General features: G+C 38.6%; 1 protein-coding gene across 1 annotated transcript; it reads right to left on the bottom strand.

The window, feature by feature from the left end:
* Window positions 1–713: 713 nt before the first annotated feature.
* On the bottom strand, window positions 714–6026 carry LOC139709735 (galactosylceramide sulfotransferase-like). Its single transcript, XM_071621694.1, has 2 exons — window positions 5988–6026; window positions 714–1835 (listed from the first exon to the last, which is right to left on the bottom strand). The coding sequence occupies exons 1-2, from the start codon at window positions 6024–6026 to the stop codon at window positions 714–716; spliced, it is 1161 nt and encodes a 386-aa protein (XP_071477795.1).
* Window positions 6027–14532: the final 8506 nt, after the last annotated feature.

Raw genomic sequence — 14532 nt, 5'->3', positions numbered from 1 at the left:
TCTTTAGTTGCTATCGTTCTTTTTTTTATGGAAGGAATGATGCATTTTGTATACTGTAAACATGAAGTGGAAAACTGAAAACTAAGAAAAAAAATCTTTGGTTACGCTATTTTCACTCAATGGAAAGACCACGAATTATCAATCACCCAACATACCTTGTTCTAGTCCCCCGACTCCAGCGTTTCTTTGTCTATTGGCAAGTTACTTTAGCTCATTGGTTAATCCTTGATTGAGGACTAAACCTGAGACAAAAAACAAAAAACGGTGGGGCCCGTGGTTGCTAGCTTTAAGCACTCAATGTCTCCTTAGCAAGCTTCATATCTGCGACAGGAACGTTAGAGACGACATTATTAGGCCACAGATGGTGTTCTGCACAGGCGCGAGGCAACTGTGTCCAATGTTCACGAACCCTAGATACTGCGTCGTCTAAGCATTTACCTCTCAGATCTAAAGCTTGCCACTAAAAATAATCAATGAAACACTCATGACGAAACAAAACTGAGACTACTGCTATTAAAGTTGCCATAGCAACCAGACAATCTCTGGCAGTTATATCGGGTCACTGTTGATGCTGTTGTTGGGCATTTTTGGCACTTTAACAAACTGATTTAATTTCATTACCTCAAGAATCTCCTATCACAGAAGTCAGCCCAATCATTTTGTACTAATACAATGTTCCCATGGCAACAAATTCTGTTAGGGACAAGTGCGGATCATAATTGTTTGCTTTGGCGATTGACTATAGTTTCAGTGCTCGGAAACACGAGGTACTGGCACCACTCTGATTGGTTGACCACGTGAGGTCTGAAAACTTTGTTCATTTTGACGACAGTAGTCAGACCACAGTTTTCATAATGGGCTTGTAGGAGGTCTCTGAAGTATTGCAAGTCCTCATGGAAACGTGGACCGTACTCGTCAACTTTCCTCCAAAGTGTTCTATTGAAATGATCGTATAAAAGAACATCCGCGGAGTTCCACTCTCGAATCCGTCTTCGCTGATCTTCCGACAGATCTGAGGTGCTGACACGTGCGTTCGTCTTAATGTACATGATATCACTGAAGTCAAGATTAAGTAACCTTTTTAGGAGAATCAGAGACTCGTCCAGGTGCTCAGTTATCAGGACTAGATCAACAGTGTTGTCCAAAGTACTCAGCGTGTCTTCAATGAGTTTTCTGTCAGTGTGCAGTGACTTTGAGCTGAGGTCGTACCACATACCATTCCTCGTGTAGTATTTGCAATGGCCTATGTGCTTCCTTTGCCAATTGTGGAGGGGATCCGCGAGGAACTCCTCTACCTTGGCCGAGTCGTTCTCACCCCCGTACTTCTTGGCGCATCCGAAGAACGAGAAGGCAGACTCCCACTGCTTGCTGGGCTCGCGAAGCACCGTGATATACCTGGTGTCCTTCTTCATGAGGCGATTCACGAAGTCCAGGTTCGGCAAGAGACGGACGTGCGTCGTCAGGACGTCGTAGTCTCGGTAATTGTCGTAGTCGCCGATCTTCACACCAATCGGGGGTAGAACCTGACTCACGTCTTTCGGAATACGCTGCCGGAAGTGGCCATGTTTCGTGTCACCTTTGAAGAGGAGAAAAGACAGATTGTTTGCTAGGCCGTAACGATTTAGAACGTTGGCCACCGTGGTGCTACCGGTCTTGTGAGTTTTGACGTAGACCACGGGGCGAGGAATTGGTCGCACCACCTTGAGCCGTGGAAAGCCCGCCTTCAGCAGACCTCCAGTCACCCCTACTTGTACACTGGTTGAGCTCTCCAGGACTTGGAGGTAGGCAATGGTCCCAAGCATGCACACAGCTATAAGCACTTTGATGGAGTTCAGCTGCAATGTGGGGAAACACAGAAACACAGTTAAAGAATTTTACATTAAAAATGGTAACAAAATGGCATAGTAATGAATGGATTTTCAACGTGAGCGTCATGCCTAACTTTTACTTTAGTCGAAAAGATCTCTTGACTGAACTCTAACAAATTTTTAAAAGATATGAAGACTCATAGTAGTATATGATGATAGTTTTACAGTCATCATGCATGACATTTTTTTCTATTGCAAGTGATATTTGTTTTTGTTTGTTTGTTTCTTTCTTTCTTTTGTTAACGCGTATGGCGTTGTGCATTGAAAACTTAAAATACTCTGTCACATGCCGGACTAGCATAACTAGTCCTGCATGTTAGTCCAGCAGCTAGACGGGCTAACAAAAATGCTAGTCCAGACAGGCACCGTCTACACGAGCATTTTGCTAATCCAGAACCTAATTTAAGTTTCGAGTGTGAATGTATGCCATTTTTTTTCTTGCTGTCACTGTACCAGCATTATATATCGCTTTACTGCCTGATGGCTGCCCCCCCCCCCCATTTTCTATTTTCTGTATATTATACCATTGTGCAGACACCCTCGACAAATCCCCCTGTATTACACGCTTGCTGGGTCTCATGTTCCTGTTATATAAGTCGAAGTTGATGTCCCTGTCAATGTCAGTGTCCTTTTGTATGTCCCTGTCTTGTCTGTCTATCTGTCCTTTTCTCTGTCTTGGTCCATGTCCTTATATACCTCGGTTTTAAATTTCACTTCAATTCAATTCATGGCTTATTCAATCATCTTCGCAGCTGAGTAGCTGAATTGCGATAATTGTGTATACATAGTAAAAATGACACAAGAATAAGATACATATAATTTCATCAATTAAAACACAACGTATAAAACATTGATTATATACTTTTCAAGTAGTTTGTTTTGAATATAAAATCTAATGAATTCATATTGCAAAACATCATCATTCCTTAAGTTTTAAATGATATGAGTGCGTCACAAAATAAAAACTGAATAAACTCAGCATTCTGAACCAGATATGAGAACATAGTAATGGACCAAATTTTAAAAAAATGCTGATATTACAGCATTAAACATCATAAAATATTCCTCATACAATGTACCCAATCACCTATTTAAAAGGTTTAAAATATAATCTGCAGGAAATTACTGAAATAATTTTTGCATTGTAAACAAAACAAAAAAGATGAACGTGTCAGAGGGACCAAAAAATCTTGAGACTACGCCGCATAGATTTTTCTCTTTTACTACAATACTGCATAATGTTAAATGTAGAGATGTGCCCTCAGCATTTTTTAATTTGATCGCATGTTAATTGTGCTTATGTTTTTATATCTGCTGGAAATAAATGTCATTGAACTTTGAAAAGAAATACTAGTACATGAAATATGCTTTTATTGTCAATTACGTAGATAGACTCTAAATCATTACTCGAGAAAACTATGTATGTGAACTTGAAACATTTCATGTTGAACAGACTTTGTATAATATCACAGTATATAATATGTGCATTAATCCTAAAGAACTATAAACAAATATGAATACATAACATGATTGTACACATGTGCCTGTATTAATAGAAAGGTGGAGTTTATCTACATAGATAGATATAGCTGCAGCAATAGGCTTAAACTAAACATGGCGGGGTTGCAACACGCACAGCTTCGTCCCCCCTGCGAGATTAGATGCCTATATAGATGCAAGAAATGTTGTGCCAACTTTTAAACTTCCAGGTGGTAGAGACATTAAATGAGGTTAAGACAGTATAGTACTCCACTGGTCAAGACTTAAAGTCTTCTTTCTCTATCCCTTATTTTGTTCCCAGGCTTTCGGCCGTATAGTGAAATAATATATTCTCGTCATGCTCGTACGCCTATGTAACAAATAGAGAGAGAGAGAGAGAGAGAGAGAGAGAGAGAGAGATGAAGTATATCATCCGTATATGCGTGTGTGATAGTATTCAGTAGGTATGGATAATTTTGAGAATCTTGGAAATATCTACTTTCTGCTTTTCAGAATAACTAGCCTGTACAGCATCTTAAATCTCACTTCTCATATACATTTCCTTACTGCTGAATTCAGGCAGATAAAAAGACATGGAAATTATATTTTGCTGGTATTGGATAATCACCTTAAAGTTAGTAATTCGACCCTACTCTGGTGGATGGCAAAAGTGCAGTAATTCAATTATGTTCTGTCACCTTGATGATTGAACATTTCTGCTGGTAAACTGTAAGAACTTCTCTGAGAATATTCTCGCCTGAAAAACGCCCATTTGGAATGAACTTTTTTGAGGACATGGGGATTATAGACATCATTCATCCACAATATTGGCAAATATCATACCTGCAGCAAAGTAAAAAGACGATAATGAATATACACAGTGCAAAGTATAGTAATGGGTATAAATATGGGTGCACTATATCTGCGTCTGTGCACAGTTCAGCGAGTACACAGTGCATTGTGCAAGCATGAATACATCTTAAATGTGTGTGTGTGTGTGTGTGGGTGTGTGTGTTCAGAGAAGGTCGAGATATGTCTCGACGTTTCCCTTCAAAGAGGAAGTTACCTCATTCTGTAGATTCAGAAATATAAGAAGTGCATAAAGATTGAGCGTCTCCAAAAAGTACCTGTGTGAAAAGTCATCAGGGGTTTTTTTTTCCCCAATTTCAGAAAATGCAACTTATTGCTGAGAAAAAGAAAGACTTCACTTACTCGTGTATTTGTCTCATAACTTGCAGGTCAAAATTCGTTCTCGTCAAATCATTTCTTTTAGATAGGCCTACAGTGCAATAAATGCTAGGATTTCACATACACATACATCCACATACAAAATGATCAAGTTGCTTAATAAGCATGCAGTTTAGGTTGTCGTATAGTTATCCAGATATATGTAGAGTGGTAAAGAAGTTGAAAGTATACGTGTACCCGTTTTATTAATCCTTTTATCAATATGATAAGCCTGTACAGTTTTATGATTCTCTCAAAAAATTACCACAAATCACGCAAATATAGAGTAATATTGGTCACAGTTATTGATGTCACACGGTGATGTGGTATGGGAAGTATGCCGTACAATGGAGATTTTGCAAAGGTGAAATTTTTAATCGTAGTTGCTGAGTTTTTGACGAAAAGGTTATGTTGTATAGAGCGGTGATGTCACATTCTTTTCTTATTTACATTTAAGAAAACTGTCACTAACATTCCCGCCGCAAAAATTCGTGTTCAGCTGCCATTAATAAGTTCGTAAGCATTGCTTCGAGCCACAAATGGAATTCCATAACTTACCCATTTTTCGTCGGATTTTAATGGCATCTTATACCTTGCTGCTGCCTTTATTGACTAAATTTTCTGATATACTTCATATAGCCATACATGCAGCTCCATTATAATTAACCCGTTTAAAACGAGTCCCGAGTATACTCGGGCAGGTGTCTATGGGACATGCGTGTTGTAGCAAAATCAGTCCGTCCTCAGCAAGTTTCCCCATAGTCATTTCAAACGCGTCGTTTAGGTTACCCTTGAGAATAAGATTTGTAGAAGTTGCAGTAGTAGTAGTAGTAGTAGCAGCAGTAGTAGTAGTAGTAGTAGCAGTAGTAGCAGTAGTAGTAGTAGTTAGCAGTAGTAGTAGCAGTAGTAGTAGTTGTATACTAGTAGTAATGGTAGTAGTAGTAGTAGTAGTAGTAGTAGTATAGTATAGTCGTAGTAGTATTTATATAGTATAGTCGTAGTAGTAGCAGTAGTAATAGCAATAATAATGATTCTTACTTTTCATAAAGCGTTTATTACATAGAAAAGTCTCTAAGAGCCAAGAAGAAAGCGAACAGGAAAGAAGAAAATACAATTTCAGAATACTGATATTCAGACATCAATAACAAGTCAGTTGCGAAGAGTTACCCAGTGCATACCTCTAAGTTATATGTTTGATAATCATTTTACGTGGTCACATCTTAGAAATTAAGAAAAAAAAAGCTTTAAAACGTTCCATTAACTAAAACGTGTCCCCAAATGCCGCCGCCGCTCACACCCCCCCCCCCCCTCCCATACTCAGGTAGTCAGCTGTCACTTGGCTGTACATTGAGGTAATAGCCACAGCTAGATTATTGTATAGTGCAATTTGGATAAAAGGTCATGTTAACCTACTTGCGAGGCTCCAGACCTTCCTAAACAGGCTTCTTCCATTTATACTCTGTAGGCGTTGATGGTCGTTACAATAGCGAAGCACTACACTACAGTCTACGTAGAACCATGGAAGTTAAACCACTGATAATTAATGATAGGGAATTAGGGCTTTGTCAATCATTTTATAAATTGCTTCTTAATTCTGTCCCCAACTCATTTTCTATATAGTCCATTGTATGATTAAATCTAGATTTCCGTCTCAATATAATCTTTGTAATGATAAATGCTACAAACGAATGTTCTTTCCAGACCAAGCACAGTCTAAGAAATAGTACAAATATATACTCAAATTCTAAACTCCCCATAAATTTAGGGTAATACGAGAAATGAAAGATTGTTTATGGCAAAGATTCAGAAATTGTTTAATGATAGCAATAATCTATATCTAAATTTGTTCTGACAGACAAGTTAGTATAATTCTAATCGGAGTATTTCGTTATTACCTGTCGAAGATACACCGGTGCAGCGTTTCTCAAACATTTAAAAGTCAACAAAAGAATCCTCACGATTAATTCGTTTACAAATTGAATATCTGAATATGAGTACAACCCAACTCCACATTTGGCTATCGTCTTTGGAGGCCTTTTACGAAGTCATGAAAAGATAGATAATCAGTCATTTTTTTTTGTCTGTATTGGACTTGGCTCGTTTTTATATTCAAATATTCCATTCTAAGCCTGCGTAGCTTCCTCAGCAGTGGGTTAACAGACTAGTGTGAACGACGTTTAGCAATAAGCCTGGCAATAGCACGTTGTACTCTCTGCAGTGTACTAATTTGTGCATCGAGCATACTATACAAGTTTGTTGCATAAGGTTGATGGGAGACAGCAAGTGTCTGAACAAGTCGCTTGGTTATCCTTTTGACCCTTATTATCCCGTTCCTCCAGCGATTCTTCGAGATTAGTAAGAGCCTTCAATGTCCCCAAATGAGATTCTTTTTGCCCGGCGACAGAGAACGGACAGGTTGGTAATCCGTCTTTGCGAAATCAGTCAAGCGGAATGGGTATACATGCATCCCCTTTCCATGGTCAATTGCATGACTGTGCTATCGAACAATGCAAAATATCGATCAGACGTGAGGTATGAATAGAGTGTGCTGATATCTTTTACTCCATTAAAGTATAAACTAGGACACCATGTGGCGTCAGTGAAAGCCAAAATCTAGTGAGCTCAACCGTAATGGCTACGTACATCTTCATACGAGTTTTAGAGCAAAACTAGTACACATACGTTGGAAAGAAGGTGAACAGACACACACACAAAAAATACAAGCAGGCTCGATACAGAAAAAGAAATTCTCATCTTTTGATCAAAGTCATTTTCTGGATATCATGGCACAAATAAACAAGAATTCACTCCATGAATGCAGATACTCAAGATTGTCTACATTTTGGAAACCTGGTGGAACCTGGTATACCAGATTCCCGTGTAATAATAAGGGACGGGATATAACATGATTACAAAAGTACATAATCTGTAATAGATAAGGTATCATCATCAAAGGCATTAGTCAGTGTGTATCATGTGAAACCAGCTGCTATATACCCCTCAAGGCCCACAACTGTAGAAGGATAATTAAAAAAAAAACAACAACTGTTTCCTACTTTTTCACCCCGTAAACCTCATACCTAGCTGCCTGTAATCGAACCTTACACTTACCAAGGGAATACATTACATTGTTGCTTATCAATGATACTCTAATACGCATCATATGCCATTCTACACCCCCATCACCGGTGTTCGGGTATTTTTACGGGAATTCGTGCCAAAAGTTGATTTTACCATTATTCACCACACCATGCATGCAGAAACTTCTGATCACTATGTTATATCCGTGCATTTCAACAGCGAACATTGATTGTACCGTCATTCTTTGATAGGTTCAAGTACAGGACTTTATAATTACTTTCCCAGGCACAAAGTATAGTTTATAAGTCATCTGCCCTGCAGTCATCCACTATCATAAATTCAGGAAAGAATACTTGTTCTTGTTGAAAGCATTCCGGAAAGTCTTCTTATACTCGTCTCACTGGACCAAACGTTACTATTTTGTGCAAAGCTAGTATTAATGAAGATAAATATCACTCAAAATAAATGATTAAACGCCGTTGAAAATTATGGCCAGGGATAAATAAACCTAAAATGTGACTCCATGATCGACATAAGTTGGCCCTTAGTGAACGAAATCAATCAAACGCTCGATGAGTTATGTCCATTGCAGTCGGACCAGGCATGACTATTATGAAAGTTGTATAATTTCGAGGATTCGATCACTTCTTAATAGTAATCATGTCTGTGCAAGTCATAGAACTACTCGTACCTGAGACAACTCCATACTGTTGGATGTGATGTCAGAGTCGGGCCATGAAACAACGAAGGTTGAGATCGGAATTTTATCAGCGAAACTTGAAGAAAATTATGCCATCCAGGTAGCAGTGCTTAGGCGATGTGTACACCTCAGTGGTCCATCATGAAGTAAGTTTGATCTGGCGCGGAGATTCCAGTGCGCTGAGTAGTGTCGCATGGTTGAAAGAGCGCGGCGCCTTGACGGAACACCAAGCATTTTATAACTTACAAGTAGTTGGCAGTTATTTGCCTGTAAAAGCCGTCCTGCAATATCCTACACACAACAGATGTTAGCAAAGGAGTTGGCGAAGATATGTGAGTGTGTATAGCTGTTTACGGCTTAGCGAATTAGTATATTCAGGGAGGAAAAGTGATCCAGGACATTACCTTCACTTGTTTGACTTATATGTTTGCTTCCCCCCTCTGCTGTCTCTCTCTCTCTCTCTCTCTCTCTCTCTCTCTCTCTCTCTTTTATCTCTCTCTCTTCTTTATCCCTTTCGTGATATTGCCGCTGAACAATCGCAAATCGGATTAACAAAATTTAACAAGACAACTTTTTGGAAAGGCAATCCTATTTTGTGTATCAAATCATGTCAGAAAAAAAAAAAAATCGGCAAAAAGTTATAATCACATTTGTGTGCATCAGGCCAACCAACAGTTTCTGCATGAGGTTACCAGAAGAATATCACTTCATTCTAGTATATACACCCAAAAAAAAAAATAAAACCGCATCACGTAATGTCTACAATGTATAAGTTAAAACCACTGGCAAATTAATATTGATATGACTATCAATCTGTTTTCTCCATCTTGCCATAAACGGGCAATTCCTAAAGGTCACACTATCTATCATGTACGAGATAAAGGGATGGTATAGTATTGGTTGAGGTGAAAATTCATCTTTTATTTTGCGAGATACTTAAAAGGTACTTTTATGAAATGTTAAAAAGCATTTAAAAGAGGAATTCAAAGTTTATTCAATGAAAATCGGTTATCAAATGGCTGAGATACAAAACAAGTAAAACAAAGCGATCGTAATAAAAGATGGATGCCACCTTTCATATGGATCACTTTGTTTTGGATATTATTTCGTCCATTTCAAAACCAATTTTCATCACAACGACAAAACCTTAGAATTCCTCTCAGAATCATAATTATGCTCTTTCATATGTCATGAGGGGTTTCTCATTATATGAAAAATCATCATCTTCCTGCCCAACCAGTGCATGCGCACCCAGAATCAGCTATTTCAATGTTAAACAGCTACAAACACTATATCAAATAATACATCATTACAAAAAAAGCACTGAATTCAAAAACAAATACAACTAAAACTATCACTGAATATGGCCGATGCCCCACCCTGACCTGATGGTGCTAGCTCATCCAGCAAAAATGGTAATTTGATAATATGTTCTTTCAAAAAAACAAAAACAAAAAAACAACCCAAATGTATTATTATAGTACCACGGCAACACATTGCCCAACGATCTTCAGAAATATTTTCCGCTCATTTAACAAATGATCATCCTTACCAAAATCCCAATGCAGAAACCCAACCAATGGATTGAGCAAAACACTGGTAATATATATATATATATATATATATATATATATATATATATATATATATATGAAGAGTTTGTTCGCAAAAACCGATAAGTCCATTTTTTAAGATTTTGAAGTACGGTCTCTGTCATAAAGTACAAAATAATACCTTCAAAATGATATATTGGTCACTACATATAAAGGTACAATTTTGAAGTTATGATCAAAAGAAGCAAAAATTTTCTTCTTATTCTCTTTATTTTTCTTGACCTTTAATCGCAAATATCTCCATTTGACAAATATGGACTTATCGGTTTTTGCGAACAAACTCTTCGTATATATATATATATATATATATATATGTATACATACATACATATCATAATCCTACCTCATCTCGTACTTTTCCGCACGCTATTTAGGGTGGTCAACCACTTGAAATGAGAGAATGTTCCAAGCTTTGAATGTGGGAATAAAAATTGCAGAAATTGTATTTGTGTGGAGAGCGCACATCACCTATTTGTAACTGTGCTCGTACGTTTTATGTTCCGTCTCATTATTTTGCGCACAAGTTTTCTATTAGTACAGTTTGATGTTTCTCAAGTTTTGCACATTTTTCATGTGATAGAATGCATTGTTATTTTTAGCATGTTGTAATTTTTTAGGATGTTGCATAGCAAGTTGCTAAGTCTTCAGGATGTTGCACCAGAATTTAAGCATGTTGCAGGGAAGCCCCCATAAACTTTTTTTTTCGGTGAGATAATGAGAAACATCTTATGAAATATGAAAGATAATGTAATTCCAATAAAAGGTCGGACGCACCTTTTATTAGTATTCCTTTATTTTGCTTTGCTCTTGGATATCTCAACCATTTCAGAAACCGATTTTCATCAAATAAACTATGTATCCCTCCTAAAATTGTATACTCTGTGACATTTCATAAGTGGTGTCTTATATAGTATCGCGCAAAAAGTTAAAGGCTCAGCACTCGTCTCAGGCAAAACTATTGCATCATTTCTTTAAGAAGAAAAATTTACTTTACCGAGGACAAAATGGAGGAGTGCTTATGAAGAATTATTCACAGTTGAAAAGAGCTCAGTCCTCAAGCTGTTGAAAGAACAATTTTCACTTCTACATTATACACAACGGCTTAACGCCGTGTGCAGGTGTGTGAGTGAGTGTATGCGGGTATTCATGTGTGTGTGAGCAGGGAGCTGACATCCCCTGGTACGAGTGTGCACATCACGTGTAATGTGTAACTTCGTGCGGGAGTTTGTGTATAATAACAATAAAGTTCCTTGTGCCCTTGTATCCTTGTAACTTCATACACAATCACTCCTTTTTTTTTTCTTCTTCTTCTTTCTTTTGGACAACCTGCGCCCAACGAAATTTCAAGGACTTTCAAAAAGACTTTGTAAAGGAACAATCACGTAGGACTAACTCCTGGGCACTGGGCCAAAGTTAATCCTTCTCTTTTCAAATCAAACTCTAGCTAGTTGTGGGCCCTTGCCATAGCATTTACCAGGAGGTAACTTAGTATGGGGTTGTCTTATTATTTTGTCCATTTTCCAGGGTCTGACGTAGAACCCCCCCCCCCCGTCCTTACCCCTTTGTATACGCTTAGTATCCTATCAGGTTAATTACCCCCCCCCCCCCCCCCCGCTAAATACTGGTTACTGGTTAGTGATCAGGTTAGAGTGAAGATTATAGGGTTAGGGTTAGGGTTAGAGTTTGGGTTATAGGGTTTAGGATTATGTTCAGGATTAGGATAAGGGTTAGGGTCAGGGGAAGGGTCCGGGGTATTAATTGCCAAGGGGGTACCGAACAATTGCCCTAGACCCGCTTTATACCGTTTTGGTACAGTGTATTTGCCAAAGCTCCTGTAAGTGTTCCATGTATTACTTTCCGCTATATATTGGCCTACCGTGGTCAGTTGAAATGAATGTTGCTTGCATAAAACCTTTTTTTTTTTCAAAGCCCATTATAGTTATGCATAACCATCGACATTCATGTATTACATTCTAGGAGAATCTAAATGGAATGTCAGGTGACGTAGAAAACCTATGAAATGTCTTTGGTAATATGATGTAGGCCTGCTACTCACCGCGGTGCCCTTGACTTTACTGTGGCGTAATGTTTATTTGCCGTCTCCTCTTGTGATTACTTTGATGGTCTATTAGACCGGGGGCCCAGAGCATTTATTCAGCTGAAAAGGGTCACACTTTTTGATGGTCTCATCATATAAGGATGTGGCTAAGGGTCAATAAAATGAATTGCTGGCAAGTCACATCCTGTACCGTAAGCCTAGGGGCCACAAAAAGGGACCCCGAAAAATGGATTTATTCAGCCGAAGGGGGTCACGGACAAAAGTTGGTGGATATTGTTCCTTTGGGTGTACTTATCATGAAAACAGCAATGCCAGCTATTTCATCCTGTACGGGGCCCCAGACAGTAGCCCCAAAGGGCCCCACAAATATGGTGTTATTCAGCTGAAAAGGGTCACGGCTAATTTATTTTGCAATGGAAGTAGTACCCATCAGAGATATACAAAACACCAAAGCCAGCTATTTTATCCTGTACGGGGCCCCAGACAGTAGCCCCAAAGTGCCCCCCCCCCCCCCCACACACACACACACACACATACTCACACAAGAGTTTCATTCAGCTGAAAAGGGTCACGGCTAATTTCTTTTGCAATGGAAGTAGTACCCATCAGAGAAATCCAAAATACCAAAGCCAGATATTTTATCCTGCACGGGGCCCCAGACAGTAGCCCCAAATTGCCCCCTTACCCCCTTCTCCACACCCCCCCCCCCCCCCACACACACACACACACATTGATTTTATTCAGCTGATAAGGGTTACGGCTGCTTTCTTTTGTAATCGGAAGTAGTACTCATCAGAGATATCCAAAGCACTAAAGCCGGTTATTTTATCCTGTACGGGGCCCCAGACAGTAGCCTCAAAGTGCCCCTACACACACACACACACACACACACACACACACACACACACACACACACACACACACACACATGCAGATAGACATTCGCAATGTCCTTCAAAACGTACCTATTATAGCTTTTTTAATTCTTCAGCAGTTTTTTTTTCTGATATCTAAAATACTGTTCAAGTAACCACATTCAAAAAGTTCATGTATAAAATCATGTATGATTTTATGACAATTTTGTATCAATGAAAACAATCTAATACTTTTGTGAAAAGTGCAAACAAAAACTAAATGTTTCCTTTTTCATTGAATAGGAATGTTTATTCTTACGCAAACCATCAGAATGTACCCTGTTAATGCAAAGTCATGTAAAAACAATCTATGCCAGTTATTTACTAAACAAAGTCTATAGGGGGTACTACATACAAGGAACTATGTTTCAGTCAGAGAACCAAGATAAGTATTTTAAATACTGTAGAAACAGAAATGTTCATGTGCATTTTAATGTCGTGAATTTAGAGACAGCCAAGTTTTGGGAAATTAGAATACCCATGCGAAAGTTCTTTAATATCTACATTATATGCATTGAGTGCAAGTGGCGATTCACAAAAATTTCATACTGTGAAAATATCTAGCTTTACAGTGACTTGTAAAGGGTGTGTTAGATCAAGGAGGTACACGTGTATATGTACCTCCGCAGTTAGATGATGTATTATAGTAATAAGCAGACAGCCAGCTGTTGCTTAAAATACATATCATTTTTGTTTCAATTCTGTATCCCAGTTTTTGATGATGATTTGTGTGGGTTTACTTGTTATAGCATTATTAAATATCACATAAAAAGCTAGCCATGAGAATAGCACACAGATGTTTCATCCGTTCCACTGGATATCTGAATAGACCTTAATTATCATTTTTTTTTCAAAAAATGAAAAAAAGAATAAGAAGAGAATAATGCATTACCGGCTGGTATGCTATAGTGATGGGAGGGGTTGCATAGGGTGTCATTGTTACAGATGCTCATGTTGCTACCTTTTGTGTGATTTATTTGTTTGTTGGAAGTGTTAAAATGAAGTTTGTAGTACATACAACTGACCCTGAGATAATCACAGCATTTGGGAAAGGGACATCATGGTAACTGGATGAAAATACAAAATAAAATATAAATAGCAAACTTTCCACATGTAATGAGAAGAGAGAGAGAGAGAGAGAGGGTGCGTGTGTGTGGAGGGGGGGGGGGAGGGGTGGGAAGAAAAAAGGAGACAGGTTCAAGTTTCACACTTATCCCCTGTAATAAGTGTCAACATCACCACGGATTCTCCCAGGAATCGCACCTCTCAACCGGTTTTATCCTGCAAAGAGAATTTATGCCGGAGACCACTATTGTTTCCCTGGCTGTGTTGCAATTTGGTGTTTTTGATATCTGTGTTGCAATGGTTACGGCTACTTTCTTTTGTAATCGGAAGTAGTACTCATCAGAGATATTCAAAGCACTAAAGCCAGTTATTTTATCCTGTACGGGGCCCCAGACAGTAGCCCCAAAGTGCCCCTACACACACACACACACACACACACACACACACACACACACACACACACACACACACATTGGTTTCATTCAGCCAAAAAGGGTCACGGCTAATTTCCTTTGCAATGGAAGTA

Source organism: Diadema antillarum, unplaced genomic scaffold (genome assembly GCF_040938485.1).
Source record: "Diadema antillarum isolate AM-2024a unplaced genomic scaffold, OU_Dant_1.0 scf00000038, whole genome shotgun sequence".
In the NCBI taxonomy this organism is placed as follows: Eukaryota; Metazoa; Echinodermata; class Echinoidea; order Diadematoida; family Diadematidae; genus Diadema; species Diadema antillarum.
The sequence above is the reverse complement of the archived record's forward strand: the minus strand, read 5'-3'. Positions and strand labels throughout refer to the sequence as shown.

Excerpts from the sequence above, each read along its gene's own strand:
- LOC139709735 (XM_071621694.1), bottom strand. The coding sequence starts at position 6,026 with ATGGAAGAAGCCTGTTTAGGAAGGTCTGGAGCCTCGCAA. Across the intron at positions 1,836-5,987 it reads GAAGGTCTGGAGCCTCGCAA|CTGAACTCCATCAAAGTGCT; the intron begins GTAGGTTAACAT and ends CCCACATTGCAG.